The following is a 14,486-nucleotide window of genomic DNA, read 5'->3' as shown; positions in this document are numbered from 1 at the left end:
TACGAGCTGACAGTGCTAGGTGTGCGCGAGCTGCAGCATCAGCAACCCGGTCCATGGTCCATGCCAACCTGCATCTTCAGTTTACTGAACCATCAACAAGTTTTCAGGCAGTATTGTGCCGCAGACGGGTCGATCTTATCCAAAAGTTTTCATTCATGGTACCGACGCTGATACGCACTGGGCGAGGGAAAGAAAAGCGTCGGCAGCTGAGTCGAATCGTGCAGGAACGACAGCTTCGTGAAGAGAACGTCGAGTGCTCTGTTTTAAAACGAACATGAACATCCTTCTTTCAGAAATAAAATGCGCCTACAAGAAATTAGGCTATATGACTAAAATACAAGTACATCTGGGGAGATTATTTTCTTGTTACAACTAAATTAGCTCCAACTAATACAATCATGAATATACAGTAGTTAGCCAAAAAAAATAATCTGAAAAGATGCCCCAAAAAAACACCATTTTTTTAATCGAACACCATTTTTTTTACCAAGAAGAAATACGCGTTCTGTTTATAAATAGGCCAGACGCCGAACCCGACCGGGGTACCTGAGGCGCCATCACCCCAACCGAACCGATCAGAGAAAATGGCGGCGATCTCCTCCACCGCCTACTTCTCCTCGCAGCCGCAGCTCCCGGCCTCCACCGCGGACCCTGCCACCACCACCACCGCGAGCAGAGGGCTGGCGCGGCAGCCGCGCCGGAGCTGCAGCTTCGTGATGGTCGAGGCGTCCTCCAACACCGGCGGCGCGGTGGTCAGGACGAGGAGCCTCACGGAGGACGACCTGGAGGACCTCAAGGGCTGCCTCGACCTGGGCTTTGGGTTCGCGTACAGCGAGATCCCCGAGCTCTGCGGGACGCTGCCCGCGCTCGAGCTCTGCTACTCCATGACCCGGAGGTTCCTCGACGAGCAGAGGGCGCCGGGCCACGAGCAGGAGGAGGAACAGGAGAACGCGGCGACACCCCTCCCGAATTGGAGGATCTCTGGACCTGGTAAATCATCTTTTTCTCTCCCAGGTTTCGATTTGTCAAAAAAATTTACTAGAGAGAAATGAAATCATTTTTTGCACCAGCAGTTTGTCAGTTTTGGTGGTGAAAAGCAGAGGTTTTCAATTGTTTTGTGATTTTTTAGAGGATTAGGGACCAATTTTATTACGTACCATTTAAACTTCTGGTCCGATTGAGTTCTAACAAAGGATACTTCATTGTGCGCGAAAACTACACTGTACCAATAATCAGGATATTCATGCTGGATACTGCTAGTGTTTTGTTTCAAAACATTACGCACCCCAACTGAGGGTGGAAGTGTGGGATGAGCCCGTCAGGAAAAATAATATTGAAGGTCATGAAGATCACCCCAGCATCTTTTTTCTTTTGTAGGATCGTCATAGTATATAAAGAATCCGAAAAAAAGTATTAATCACCTGTTGGTAGATTTCTGACTTGGTGTATGGTTGGATGTCTAATTTCAATTGTCCTGTTTTCTGATGAATTAAATGCTCTTTCAGCTGCTATACGATTTGCTCCATTCAATTGATGCATCATGTTTTTAAAAATTCTATGTAGAGTGCTGAATCCCTCATAATAGTTCGCGACGAGTTATTTTTTCAAGAATACTTTGCAACAGTTTTAAGAACTGTAGGATGTGTTGGGGAGTGGATTAGTGTGTCTCTTTAAGAACTTCCTTCTTCACACCTCGAAACGTCGGTTTTAGGAGGATACTGCCATATTGATTTGGTCCTTTTATTTTTGATGGGTTGTTTTGCATTTTGCCTTGATGACTGTTGCATGGATAAGAAAACCCTTTCCTTCCGACTCCATCTCATAAAAGGAACAGGGATGGTACAGGTACACACTCCAAGATTCTACCTACATTTTTGTTGTCGTCCGTTCCATGGTTTTTGTGGCATCTAAATTCGATACCGAGTGAAAAGAAAGAAAATTTCCATCATTTTTTATTCATAGTGGAGGAGGAAAACGATAGTGGCATTACTGGTTGCATCACAGTATAGAAGCAGGGAGACTGAGCATACATTTTCTCATGGATGTCACTTTTCTTTAGTACTAAGTGCAGAAGTGCTAAGTGCTAACTGTCTTCTTCAAGACAATCTTCACGACAAAGCAAAGCAAAACTAGGCTCCACTGAATTATGCTATCTCCTTTCCAGCACACGTTTCCTCCTCAAAAGAAGTAACGTAAATTTGAAGAAGCATTATTCTACCTTTACCAAAGGTCCGTTTTTGTAAGTCGCAAAAAAGGGCTCACTTTTGTATCAGGGAAAACAAGAAAAAACTGTGGGGAGCCTATGTCCTCCATGAGACTGTATATTGCCCCTTGAATCCTGGGATTATGTTGTGTTTGTGATTGATTTTCTTATGTAAAAGACCTGTTGTTCTTTGCTGATCAGTATTTGCTCTGGCAGGTGACGATCCAGAGGAAGTGAAGGCGAGACTGAAGTATTGGGCTCAAGCAGTAGCATGCACTGTCAAGCTCTGCAGCTAATTGAGGCTGGCTACCTGGTTTCTGGCAGTGTGTGCTTTGACGGGCTGCACTGAAGGTTGGCTAGAGGTTGAAGAATCTGCTTTATATGGGTTTGGGATATGGGGCGGCACCGGGGCACATACTCCTCAGGACCTGCTTCTGCTTCGTAGTATTGAAGCAACATGAGTGATAAACTCCTGCAAAACTTTGGAAGGGAGGAATCATGACCTTGGAATTACAGCGACAAGACTCGATGCAATCCATGGCCTGAGCTTTTATGAAAGATTCAGAAGCTCATCATTCCTCAGGGTGATCTGCATACTGCAGCGTTTGCATATGCAGAACCTGCTGGTTCTTTTTTGCCTTTCCCTTGTAGTGATCACTAGGTGCTCTAATTGTTTTACACCTGTAATAATGTACTGAGTGGAGTTTTAGGTTCTGATCCAAGGGTTGATTAGTTCCAACAATGCTTTGTTCTGTGCTACTTTGGTCGTGCCATTTACACGAACAGATATGTAGATTACACTGTTTTACAAATTTACAATAGGGCAGAAAGTGTTTGGTTGCTTGGCAAGGTTCAGTCATGTAAAACGATCTATATGTTCAGCCTAACTGCAAACCAAATGAAAATCTCTGAAACTCTATATGTATATGTAAGATGATCTATATGTTCAGTTTGACACTACATATAGATCAAACTGAACATGTAAAATGTTCTATATGTTCAGACACTGCATATGCTTTAGTAGCGTCAAACTGAAATTTGCCTATGATCTACTGCTGGTAACACACAGGTAACACAAGTATAAATCTTGTTTGACCGAGTGTTCCATCCCACCATAATGTGATTTTCTTTTTGTTACAGATCACATAAGCTCACACACACGTTTATGCCTTTCCTTTTCTTCTGCTACACTTGCCGCCGGACTCTGCATAGAAGGAATGGGAAAAAACCCTGTCGGTGACGGTGAGTGCCGGTCCGCACACGCAGCACACGTGCCGCGCGCACGGCTCCCGATGATTCCGAAGCTTCCATGTGGCGCCTTGACTGCATCCCGCTCGTCCTGTAACCAGTTCGGTACGGCCACACCAGTGCCATGTCAAATACCGGGAACACCCCTCCTCTCTTCGAACACCTGCAGGGGTAGCGTGCGAATATGGCCAAGGGGTCGGGGTAATTTTGGAGTTCTAGGCATTGTCTGGTTGGTCTCCACTTTTTGTCGTCGCTATCCTAAGCAAGTCAGCGTTCAGCGATCTCCTCCACGGTGACGACGGTGGCCGGTGCGCAAGCAGAAATGGCCGTGGCAAGTTTTCAGTTTGAACCCTGTTTTTCTTGTTTCTTTGAGGGTGTAGTGGGCACAGGATATAGGTTGCGTTTTAACTATGAATCGTAACATGTGTGAAATCTTGTAAAAGCTAAGGTGCTTTATCGGAACGAGGATCTTACATAAAAGTCCTCCCCCCTCTTTCATTCTCGTGGCATATTCCATCGGAGTAATTTAATTATTTTCATTTTTTTCGCTCCGCTCCTCCGCTTCCCATTGCGGCATTGCCCTCCTCCCCGCCGCGGCCTCACCCACCGCGCCTTCTAGGAGCTTCGAATCGCGATCGCTCCGGTCCCCGCGAGCTCACATGGTGGGCGCGCGTGCTGGAGGCTAGGGTTCCCAGTTCCCATCATTCTCCTGGTTCGTCCCGGTCCGCTCCTGATTTTCCCGCGATTCTTTCCGATTCCCCCCCTGATTTTCCTGCCGTTTTGGCGCAGCTGATTGGAACCGCAGTGTTTCGGCGAGCCTGTGTCAGTGTTGGAGGCGGAGATGAACGGGGAGGTGGAATGCAGCGTGTGCCACGCGAAGGTGCCGGTCCCGGCGGCGGTGTCCAAGGCGTACGACAACCACCGGAGCACCGTGTCGTCGCGGCAACGCGCGCTCAACGTGCTCCTCGTATCCGGCGACTGCATCCTCGCGGGCCTCCAGGTGAAGTCTGCTTCCCCTCTACATTTGGTCAATTTTGATCAGTGCGCTCAGTGTCGAATCGCCCAAGTGTGGCATAGGGATTGTTGAACTGTAGCTGATGCGTGTGATTACAGCATGAGGAGGCGAACTGAGTAGCAAGGCGGAAACATAATGCCACGAACGTTTGTAGCCTGGTGAATTTAGATAGCTGAACTAGAGCTTCAGGACCTATGACTGTTCCAGAACAAACGATTGTACTAGACTGTGGATGCTGCAGACAGTGTTGAGGTCAGAGACCCTTTTTTAAAAAAACTTTTTTCTGAATTTGGTGGAGTGCACATGCAAATTTGTAATGGCAGGTGCACCCCCTCCACTGCTGTTAGCAGCAGTCTTAATTGCATTCGCCAACTGCTAGGAGAGGATTTAATTATCATGATCATACACGACGAATCGTTATAGTGAATTCATTCCAGCCCCCGTCTTAAATTACAAGGGCTAGATGTTAGAGTATTGAGGTGGATTACTTCTGCCCTAGCATTTGTTGCAAAATCATATTGCATCCTGAGCATGCTTTTTCAGTTTTTGTTTGCTACACTGTAAATTTTAGTTGCTTACCACAGTTTTACATCTTTTTTCTGTAGCCTATACTAGTGTACATGTCAAAAGTGGATGGGAAATTCAAATTTAGCCCGATCAGCGTGAATTTCTTGACAGAGATTACAAAGATTATCTTTGCCATCATCATGCTATTCATCCAGGTATGTGAAATCCTCTTATCATTCCAGTTTAGAGTTTTGCTTTCCATAATTCTATTTCATATCCATATTGTTTAGTTGGATGCAACTGAAATGATAACAGTGGTAATGTTTTTTTTTGTGTGTGGTATGATGTCTTTTATTTATTTAGTCGAGTATGCTACTAAACTAGCACATTAATGTTATGTTTAAAATTTTCACGTTTCATTTCAGCGCTGGGTGTTGTAGACTTCTACTTTCACTAATATCTTTGCTGTCCGTACTGAGTTGGTTTTGGTTTTTACAGGCTCGACGTCTAAAGGTGGGGGACAAGCCACTTCTCACAGTATCAACATTTATGCAGGTAATATGACCTGCAAGTCTGAAACTGTGCCATGTTAATAATTGGATTTGATCAATTCCTTACCTGATTTCAGTTATGAGAATTGGTATTTATATCGGTAAACCCACATGCCAGAAATGCATGCTATTTCTGAAGAGAATAGGATCCTGACTACCTGACCATATGCTATCATTTTGATACGTTATAGCACATCTTACTAGAAAGCTCATGCTAACTTCTACAGAAAATGCATGGTGAATCATTTACTAGACTGCAGCACATAAGTCTCCCTTCATTTTCTATAGAATATTATTATATCAAGTTAGTGATGCCAGACTAACCATCCTTCTTCACTGGCCAGGCTGCTCGCAATAATGTTCTTCTTGCTGTTCCTGCTCTTCTCTATGCTATCAACAACTATTTGAAGTTCATAATGCAGGTAAAGCATCACACACCAGGAGTCAGAACTTGATGTACTCTGGTTTCCCCCTTCTATATCTGTTTGTAGGAGCCAATATAATGGATTCTAACAGTCTTCTCTAACTATTATTCCTATGATTTATGCAGTTATATTTTAATCCTGCAAGCGTGAAAATGCTGAGTAATCTCAAGGTATGCTACTATGGATAATGTCAGCCTTTCCTGAAAAAAGATGTTAGCATTATTAGTAATATCCGCATTTGAATGCCTGCAAATATGTGCTTATCTTAGGGCATGCACCAACTCACCCATGCTTCTATGTGAACACATATACACGTGGGCATGCAAACTCCCTTTGGCTAATCTGTTTAAAAACATATATTAGCCACCAACTTGATAATGTTTCGCCTTGGTGTTCAACATCTGTTTGAAGTTTGGCTGCACATGGCACTGATCATGCATTCATGCTATACGGAATACTGACATTTGCAGGTTCTGGTAATCGCTGTGCTTCTAAAGATAATAATGAGGAGGCGATTTTCCACAATCCAGGCAAGTTTGCTCTTTATTGTCCTGTCTATTAATAACTACTTAAAAAGTGATCCAATCCTATATTTTATTGAAGCTGTGCAATTTCAATTGTTGCAATTGGTATTTGACAATTTGTATCTCTGACATATAGGAATTAGTCTCTGGCTGCAATATATTTCAGCAATTACAAAGAAACTGTGTAGCTGACATCGTGCTTTTGTATATTTACAGTGGGAGGCCCTTGCCCTTTTATTAATCGGAATATCTGTTAATCAGCTGAAATCATTGCCTGAAGGTTCTAGCACACTAGGTCTTCCTGTTGCAGCTGGAGCCTACCTATATACACTATTTTTTGTAAGTTCTGGTTTTCTAAACACTCGTACTAATTTGCTAGTTTATATGCTTCACATAGGGACCACATGGGCCTTTTTGCTAATTTGGTTGAAATTGGAAGTCGTAAAGAGAAGAAATAAAGGCGATATGTGACATTTCATACTAACTTTATTCACAATCAGGTAACAGTTCCTGCATTGGCTTCAGTTTACAATGAAAAGGCTCTTAAAAGCCAGTTTGATACCAGTATTTACCTTCAGGTTTGTATCCATTTTGATGGCTTTCTGCTGTGGCATTCTATTCTAAGCTATTTTGCTAATGCTTATGATGTGCTGAAGCTACCTTTTGATTGCGATTTTTCCATGTTTTCAGAACTTATTTCTGTATGGTTATGGTGCAATATTCAATTTTCTTGGGCTTGTAATCACTGCTATCATCCAAGGTAATTGTTGAGAATGCATGTCTACCTGAAAGCAACATGTTTTTTGCATACTGTAATGTAAGGTGGTTTTAAACTATTCTGTTGTGCTGAGCAGAGCTATCAATTACTCGAGGCTCTTTTAGTACTACTAGTAGTTTTTCGATGTCAGCTTGGTGCCTTTTGTAGGCTGTTTTGCTTTGTCCTTGTAAGTTTGTGCTGTTCATGATTAGCATATTATCCTTACAGCTTGATCCTATGTATTGGTTCCGTAGTACCTAGAATGTAACATGTCAAAATCTCAGATATCTAAAAACTTCTGCTGGTTGAACCCATTTTGTTTATCTTCAATTCCATGGCAAGATGTTCATCTGCTTACTCTTTTGGGACACCATCATTGGACTACATGCATTAGAAACTCTTATGATCTGTATAGAAAGACTGGTGACCCTGACTCAAAATATCAGAATTCCGTTGAAACTGTTGCCCAAGTATTTTCTTGCTTGATTAAGTACGCTGATGGTGCTGTAAGAAATCAGCTATGTACATTTTTTTTCAGGGCCCAGTAGCTTTAACATTCTGGAAGGACATTCAAAGGCCACAATGTTTCTTATCTGCAATAATGCTGCACAAGGCATCCTGTCATCATTTTTCTTCAAGTACGCAGGTATAATACCAGCAAGCAAAGAAAAAAAACCTTAGTTCTTGTTCGATATGCAATTATAATGGTACTGTATATCATACATGTATATCTGAAACTTGTTATCATACATGCATGTACCTATAATAGATTATTTTGGATTAGCCTTCATCTTAGGAGTTGAAAGATTGCACGTTTATTAGCGGGTTGGTCAGATTAACCTGTTTGTGGCGCACGTCGTTATTACAATTCCGGAAGGGTGTGGGTGTTCTGTTGTTTGTTTGTGTGGGTTGTAAGCGGACCATATTTCTCTTCTTAATACAAAGGCGCGTGGCTCTCCTTCATGTATGAGGGAAAAAGATTTACATGCACATGAGGAGGCTAAATAAGTGGCATTTGCATATTGGTTGCTCCTGCTATATACTAGTTTTTCCAAGTGAACTGTATATCTTCTAAGCAAATCTCTGATGAGTGCAGACACTATTTTGAAGAAGTATTCGTCGACAATTGCAACTATCTTCACCGGAGTTGCCTCTGCTGTACTGTTTGGACACACTCTGACAATAAACTTTGTTCTTGGAATTTCAATAGTAATCATATCTATGCATCAGGTAATTTGTTTTTCCCCTGCATTGATTCAATAGTTTTGAAATTTTGCAACTACTAAATTTATTTATTTATTTATTATTTGTTCAGTATCTTTCAAACCAAATTAAGGACGTAGTGCCTAGCAGCAAAGTTGAAATGGCTGACGTTCATGATCACAGGTTTGTCCTATCATATTGTCTGACTGTACTGTAGTTGCTTAGTGTGCTGTTTGGCACAGTTCTAGAGTTCTGTTCTGTCATATTCAATTCCACATTCAGGCATCATTTCTTGTTTTTTGTTGTAGTTGCCGAAAACTCAGCACAGTTCATGTTATTTCTGGACTTTTAAGTTTGTTAACAGTATAATATGTTTTATGGTGCTCAGCAGAGTTAAGGAATCTGTTTGCGTCAATGTGACTGATTCAGTGGCAAGTGAGGTAACATCTACTGCCTACAATTTCTTTGGTTGGGGGGGGGGGGGTGTTTCTGCTGTGTAGCTAATGGTATTTCTATTCGTCATGAAGGCTAAACACCGCCATGGATCCGACGAGAGGCAGCCGCTCCTTCCTGTATGATTTTACAGCGGAGGTTGTCCTCTTTTTCTATGCTTTTCTGATTCAATTTTTTATATTGCTGTAGAGACGTGCTGAAACTTTCTAACGATTTCGCATCCTCCATAACATTTTATGATCTCTCTCATTTCTGACAGCAGGCACGCCGTCTACTTGATGAGAGCAGCTGGCGTCTGACCTACCATGTCTGACCTGTGTCTCTGAAGCCACGTTGCTGCCGTGCTGTTGGCCGAGTAAGAGCATGCGTGTTGCACGGCAGAATGGCGAGCTTCCTTGAAAGAGTAATAGATGAATGAGGCAATGCCTTTAGCCTAGTGGTGGTAACACTAATGGTCTAATGTGATAGGATTTGCGCGGAATAAAGTCTCATATTTCACCATTTTCTCCCCTCTTGAGAGCTGACATAACCATTAGAAGTGGTTCTATCGAGTGATTTTTTTCCCCAGTTGCGGCACCAATGTAAATAGCAGTTCGTTTTCATGTTATGTGAGAGTTGCATGAGTAGATGTTATGGCGTGTTTGGTAAGCTTTGAACGTGTCTTTCGATCTACAGAAGAACGACACGGGTTATCTGGTCGATTTCTGATCTGGTAAAACGTTCTCTAAGAGTCGCCGAGGTTCCGTGTGATTCCATTACGCTTGGTAGGCGACACGGTCATTGTGTCATTCTGTTCGCAAATTACTCACGGCCAAGAATAGTAGTATTTGTTTTAACTCTTTATAGCTAATACTCTGACTATTACGTTCTCATATATTATTGTGTGGTAATATTTTGAAGTCTGAATCTAGTAGCATATTTTTTTAATATGGTAAACACACTCATAAGTTAAACTGTTAGTTAAAGTAAAAAAAAAGTTTTGACTTTTCTAATGACAATATGTTTTTCTAAACGGGAGGATTACCGTCACGATTAAATATTGTCACCTAGCAGCAGCAGTCTGAAGGCAATTCACTAAACTTTTTACTACTGATGAAGGGGCGCCACCTGCTCCCGGTAACACCAACATTGCCAATGATACCAGAATTTTATGAAATCAATTTAAGGCGCCAGTTTCCCGGTCCACATTTCATGTAGCTCACTGAGCAAAATATGTCCACGAGACCACGTCAAATGACAGACCCAAGCTATTTTGAACGAATTCCCGTGACTTGTAAATTAGGCATCTGCACATTCCAGTTTATATATTTGACCCAAGTACAGGCATTAAGTTCCTATAGCCAGCCAGAATGCAGACTTGCATCAGAATTCAGGTCTCCTGAAAGATAAATATGAACATTGTTACAGAACCGCAGATGCTCCTTGCAGTACTGAAGACGTCCTTCATGCAGTTAGTTGTTGAAGTCTGAGAGGTGAATTGAGCCATTGTGTGCATTATCCAAGCTGTTTCCTATCCTATTTGCAACCTAACAGATATTGCAAAGAGTGAACTGTCTGTCCAAATCAGTGTGTTCCAGGCATTCTGCACGACTGCAACTCATCAAATATAACTTCCTGGCCCATATATGTGATAAGATATCCAAGGAAAAAGAACTTACTTCGGTTAATTCTATGCATCAACTGTCAACGGCAAGTGGTGGTGCAGGTGTTTGAGTCTGCTTACTTACGAGCAGCGCAGATAAAGCCTTGACCACAATGCTCATATTTGGGCGGAACTCAGCTTCGTATTGCACACACAAAGCTGCTACAGCAGCGAGCTGCATTAGGAGAAAACAGTATGAGAAAATGCAGAAAGAGAAAATAGTCTATTATCTGTTACAAGCTTATGCGCACAGCACATGCAGAGAGGAGTAAGGAGACCTTTGCGACTCCTTTTGCTGGATATTCACCCATCAACCGAGGATCTACACACTGCTGCACCTTGTCTTCAGTTAATCTCGGTGTAGCCTGCAGAGCCAAAGAAATGCATTCTTAGAAAACTAGTGTGAAAAATAATGTCTGCATTTAGGATGGGGTTGTGTCATGTTATCATCATATCAGACTTTTAAGATCATACAAAGGGCTATTTCATTATCCAAGGTTTGAGGGCATCATTGTGCACTCTGATGATCTCGTATGATTTTTCAGATAGCAATGAAGCACAAGCTATGCAGCAGAAAAATTCCTAATAACTATAGTTGTGCTGCAAACAGTTCTGGAGAGTATGAGAAATTCTAAGGTATTTGACACATGAAGTTCAAGTCCATCGTCGTCAGTTATTGCTACCCCAAAGAAATAACAGTTCCATATTTGGGATTCACAGAACACATCATTATCTACTTAATGAATACCCACAGCTTGGACCCTCTGGACTAAATTAAATTTTTAAAAGCCCCGTTATTATACACATGGGCACAAACTATTGCTTCACAAGAACTCATTTGACCAAATAAGGTGCTAAACTGCTAATTGCAGTCACTACTAATTAAATAATTTGCATCTAAAAAAAGAAAATGAGAAGTTAGCAAGTGAGCATTACCCAGGTTACGAGGCTCTGCTGCCCTCTAGGCATTGTATGGTCCACTGGCTTTCTACCTGTCAAAACCTCCAAGAGAACTACTCCAAAGCTATATACATCACTTTTCTGGGTTAGCTGACCAGTCATTGCATACCTGCAAAAGTTTTTAGAATGCGCACAGCATTAGAGAATGTAATGCAAAACAACTCAATTTTGTAGATTGATCAGACAACAGAATCACATCAAGCGAGAATCTAAACACCGACTATCAAAGTGATTACTGCTAGTGCTAGGTGAACGATGTTGGATTCTAGCTTGCTTGCAGCTACAGAAATAATTGATTTGTAGAGAAATAGCACAAAAGTAATTAGCCATTACCAGAGCAGAAATTGTCTACATTTTGCTAACCTGCTTGTATGAGTTCTTTGTAAATTTTCCCTATGCAAATGAGTTAAAAAGTTTTATGTGTTTGCTTGTAACAAGAATGTGAAACTGGGCAGCAGTTGTCAGCTTGCCACCCAGTTTGAGTCAACAACAGGTATGAGTCATGAACTAGTCTAACCTGGTGTGAGGTCTACAGCATACTTCTGAGGAACTGGACAAGTTGCAAGATCAGCTTCAAGCAGATGGTTTTCATGTAACTTTCTAGGGTAGAACTACAGTATGAAGAAAAGGAGAAGTTGAGAACTAACAACATGGTGCCCAGGTTGGTCTATCCTTCTTAAAAAAATGGCCTAATGGACTATGGCTGAAGGGGTTAAAATATCCATGTGATGTGTCAGAGAGTAAGAAGAGAAATATTAAGATTACAATTGATTTCTCATGTTTCATTATGACTTAGAAATTAGTTTATCTGCAGGTACGAAATTAATCTCAAATTAAAAAATAATAAACCACATTTTTTTTGCATATACAGCTTCAATTTCAAGAGAACATAGTTTCCATGATTATAAAAACAACCTAGCTTGCTAATATATTGGAAAATCGATCAGATAACAGTACAAATGCAGAGAAGCAAAGCATGACAAAATAATAAGTAGTGATACATATATATTAGCATATTGTGAACAAATAGTTATATTGAGCAAAGGATATTTACTCTGGTGCGTGATATCCAAAGGTTCCCAGCACACGAGTAGAATGCAACCGGGCAGCCATATCTGGAGCCTGATTTGAGAGATTGAAGTCTGCTATCTTTGCCTTGAAGTCCTCAAATAAGAGGATGTTACTTGATCTAATATCCCTATGGACAATCGAAGGCTGAACTTTCTCATGCAGATATTCAAGTCCTTTGGCAGCATCAACAGCAATTTTCACTCGCTGCATCCAATCAAGTGCTGGGCCAGGTTGAGCACCTTGAACTCCTTTTCTTCCTGCCATTAATGAAGAAAATAAAATGCAAACTATCTGTTGTAGATACAGCATTCAAATAACATGAATTATCTAACAAGTTATAGAGGATATGAATAATCGTACCATGTAGAACATCATGCAGAGAACCCATGGTGGCAAATTCAAAGGCTACAATGCGAAGATTACGTTCTGTACAATAACCCAACATATCTACGAAGTTTTCATGCTTCAGCCTCGAAACCAATGAAACCTAGCATTAGAAAGCGTCATTGTATAATTAGGAACCGACAGAATATTAGCACCAAGAAATAACTAAAGAGAAATCACCCTAACTAATAAGAAAAAACAAAACCAACCTGGGTCAAGAATTCATTGGTGGCTTCATTTTCAGTAGAATCAAGTTTTTTCACTGCCATTTTTGTTCCATTATCAAGGACGGCATAGTACACTCTCCCATAAGAACCTTCACCTATCAAAGCTGTTGACCCAAAGTCATCAGTTTTTTCTATCAGTTCATCCAAGGATAGAACAGGAATATTGATAGGGGGAGCAGCCTTTTGTGGCTCGACTTTTCCAGTAGCAGAATCTTTGAGCCCCTTTGTCATCCCTGATGAGAAGGATAAAATAGCGTTACACTCTCTGTAGACAGTTGAGAAGCGAAGTTTAGATAGAGCAGTAGATACATGGTCCACATTTAACTGGCACACGAGTTAGGAGTGTGAGAACAGTCAAGTATATTGAAATAAGCATACTGTCAGCATTATCGGTTGTGGCCTTGATATGCCCATTTTCACGTTGATCGGATTTATCCACTTGGCAATTGCAGCAAATCCAGCGACGCCACATCACTATCTTTTACTCTAATTTACACCTATTCTGCAAACAAATGATTTTGTCAGGACTCAGGAGAACTATGACACTGTCAGTGCAAATATTCCGACATCATACATGTTAACACAGACGATACTTAACACGTTAATACAGATACTCTTGACTTAATGTCAAATTCCAAATTCATGCTACAAAGGTCATCCGATGCAGTAGCACTACAAATGGGGATTCTCGTAACCATTTTAGATATAAAAAAAATTGGGCCATAGAAATAACTTCAGATAAATAAATTCCATAAAAATCACCTCTGATAAACCTCTACAGCCAGCAGCCCAGCACCTCACTACCAGAACCTTATCATCTACGACCTCACAACGCACACGATCGCTCGCTTGAACCGCAACCAAAATCCCGAGCACAGACGTAGCAACACCGAGATCCAAGGCACGGCACCGGAACGACTAAACGGACTAGCCATACGAAGAGCGGTTCCCGCAAAACCCTCGCCTAATCACACCCGGAAGCGCCGCCCACAACCCCAACTGCAATTACCGCCGAATCGGGCGGTTCCGCCGCCCCGATCGCTCGCATTCCGGCGGAGGGGCCGCACAAGCTCAGGGGAGGGAGGGGCTCGGGGAAGGGTTCGGAGCTGGGGGTACCTCGAGGAAGGGGCCAGCCGGCGCTGCTGAGCTCGTCGTCGGCTTCGCCTCGAACGCGAGAGAGAGGTGGGAGGCGGAGGGCGGTGGCCGCATTTTATAGCGCGTTCCCTTTTTTTTCCCCTCGCCCTCTGTCCTTTTTGAAGAAGTTTTCTGCGCGTTTGCCTAGGGCACGTCGCGCTGTACTTTGTTGCGCGGTTTTT

The 14,486-nt window shown here is 42.1% G+C and overlaps 3 protein-coding genes across 13 annotated transcripts; 2 read left to right on the top strand and 1 right to left on the bottom strand.

Moving 5' to 3' along the window:
* The first annotated feature begins 543 nt into the window (after positions 1–543).
* On the top strand, positions 544–3,122 carry LOC112891989. 2 transcript variants are annotated; one of them, XM_025959023.1, is made up of 2 exons: positions 544–990; positions 2,420–3,122. In XM_025959023.1, the coding sequence occupies exons 1-2, from the start codon at positions 585–587 to the stop codon at positions 2,497–2,499; spliced, it is 486 nt and encodes a 161-aa protein (XP_025814808.1). In that variant the 5' UTR covers positions 544–584; the 3' UTR covers positions 2,500–3,122. The 2 variants fall into 2 exon arrangements, with proteins under 2 accessions (XP_025814808.1, XP_025814809.1); XM_025959024.1 differs by lacking the exon at positions 2,420–3,122 and adding an exon at positions 1,237–2,412.
* Positions 3,123–3,372: 250 nt separating this feature from the next.
* LOC112891987 (CMP-sialic acid transporter 3) lies at positions 3,373–9,639 on the top strand. Of its 5 annotated transcripts, none has more exons than XM_025959014.1 (16): positions 3,373–4,163; positions 4,241–4,451; positions 5,072–5,188; positions 5,472–5,528; positions 5,869–5,946; positions 6,075–6,119; positions 6,420–6,479; positions 6,690–6,812; positions 6,974–7,051; positions 7,164–7,233; positions 7,769–7,876; positions 8,327–8,460; positions 8,546–8,616; positions 8,825–8,873; positions 8,961–9,024; positions 9,149–9,639. In XM_025959014.1, exons 2-15 carry the CDS (start codon positions 4,293–4,295, stop codon positions 9,009–9,011), a joined length of 1,200 nt encoding a protein of 399 aa, XP_025814799.1. In that variant the 5' UTR covers positions 3,373–4,163; positions 4,241–4,292; the 3' UTR covers positions 9,012–9,024; positions 9,149–9,639. The 5 variants fall into 5 exon arrangements, with proteins under 5 accessions (XP_025814799.1, XP_025814798.1, XP_025814800.1 ...); XM_025959013.1 differs by having other exon boundaries at positions 3,374–4,163; positions 9,146–9,639; XM_025959012.1 differs by having other exon boundaries at positions 3,617–4,163; positions 8,822–8,873.
* Positions 9,640–10,014: 375 nt separating this feature from the next.
* On the bottom strand, positions 10,015–14,441 carry LOC112891988 (PTI1-like tyrosine-protein kinase 1). Of its 6 annotated transcripts, none has more exons than XM_025959020.1 (9): positions 14,287–14,441; positions 13,549–13,672; positions 13,153–13,403; positions 12,920–13,046; positions 12,543–12,816; positions 11,465–11,597; positions 10,807–10,893; positions 10,545–10,703; positions 10,015–10,476 (listed from the first exon to the last, which is right to left on the bottom strand). In XM_025959020.1, exons 2-8 carry the CDS (start codon positions 13,640–13,642, stop codon positions 10,563–10,565), a joined length of 1,107 nt encoding a protein of 368 aa, XP_025814805.1. In that variant the 5' UTR covers positions 13,643–13,672; positions 14,287–14,441; the 3' UTR covers positions 10,015–10,476; positions 10,545–10,562. The 6 variants fall into 6 exon arrangements, with proteins under 6 accessions (XP_025814805.1, XP_025814804.1, XP_025814807.1 ...); XM_025959019.1 differs by having other exon boundaries at positions 10,015–10,468; XM_025959022.1 differs by having other exon boundaries at positions 10,015–10,264.
* Between the last annotated feature and the right edge of the window lie 45 nt (positions 14,442–14,486).

The sequence above is a fragment of the Panicum hallii genome, chromosome 5, assembly GCF_002211085.1.
Source record: "Panicum hallii strain FIL2 chromosome 5, PHallii_v3.1, whole genome shotgun sequence".
NCBI classification, from domain to species: domain Eukaryota; kingdom Viridiplantae; phylum Streptophyta; class Magnoliopsida; order Poales; family Poaceae; genus Panicum; species Panicum hallii.
Note: the sequence above shows the minus strand (reverse complement) of the source record. Positions and strands in the feature narration are given on the sequence as shown.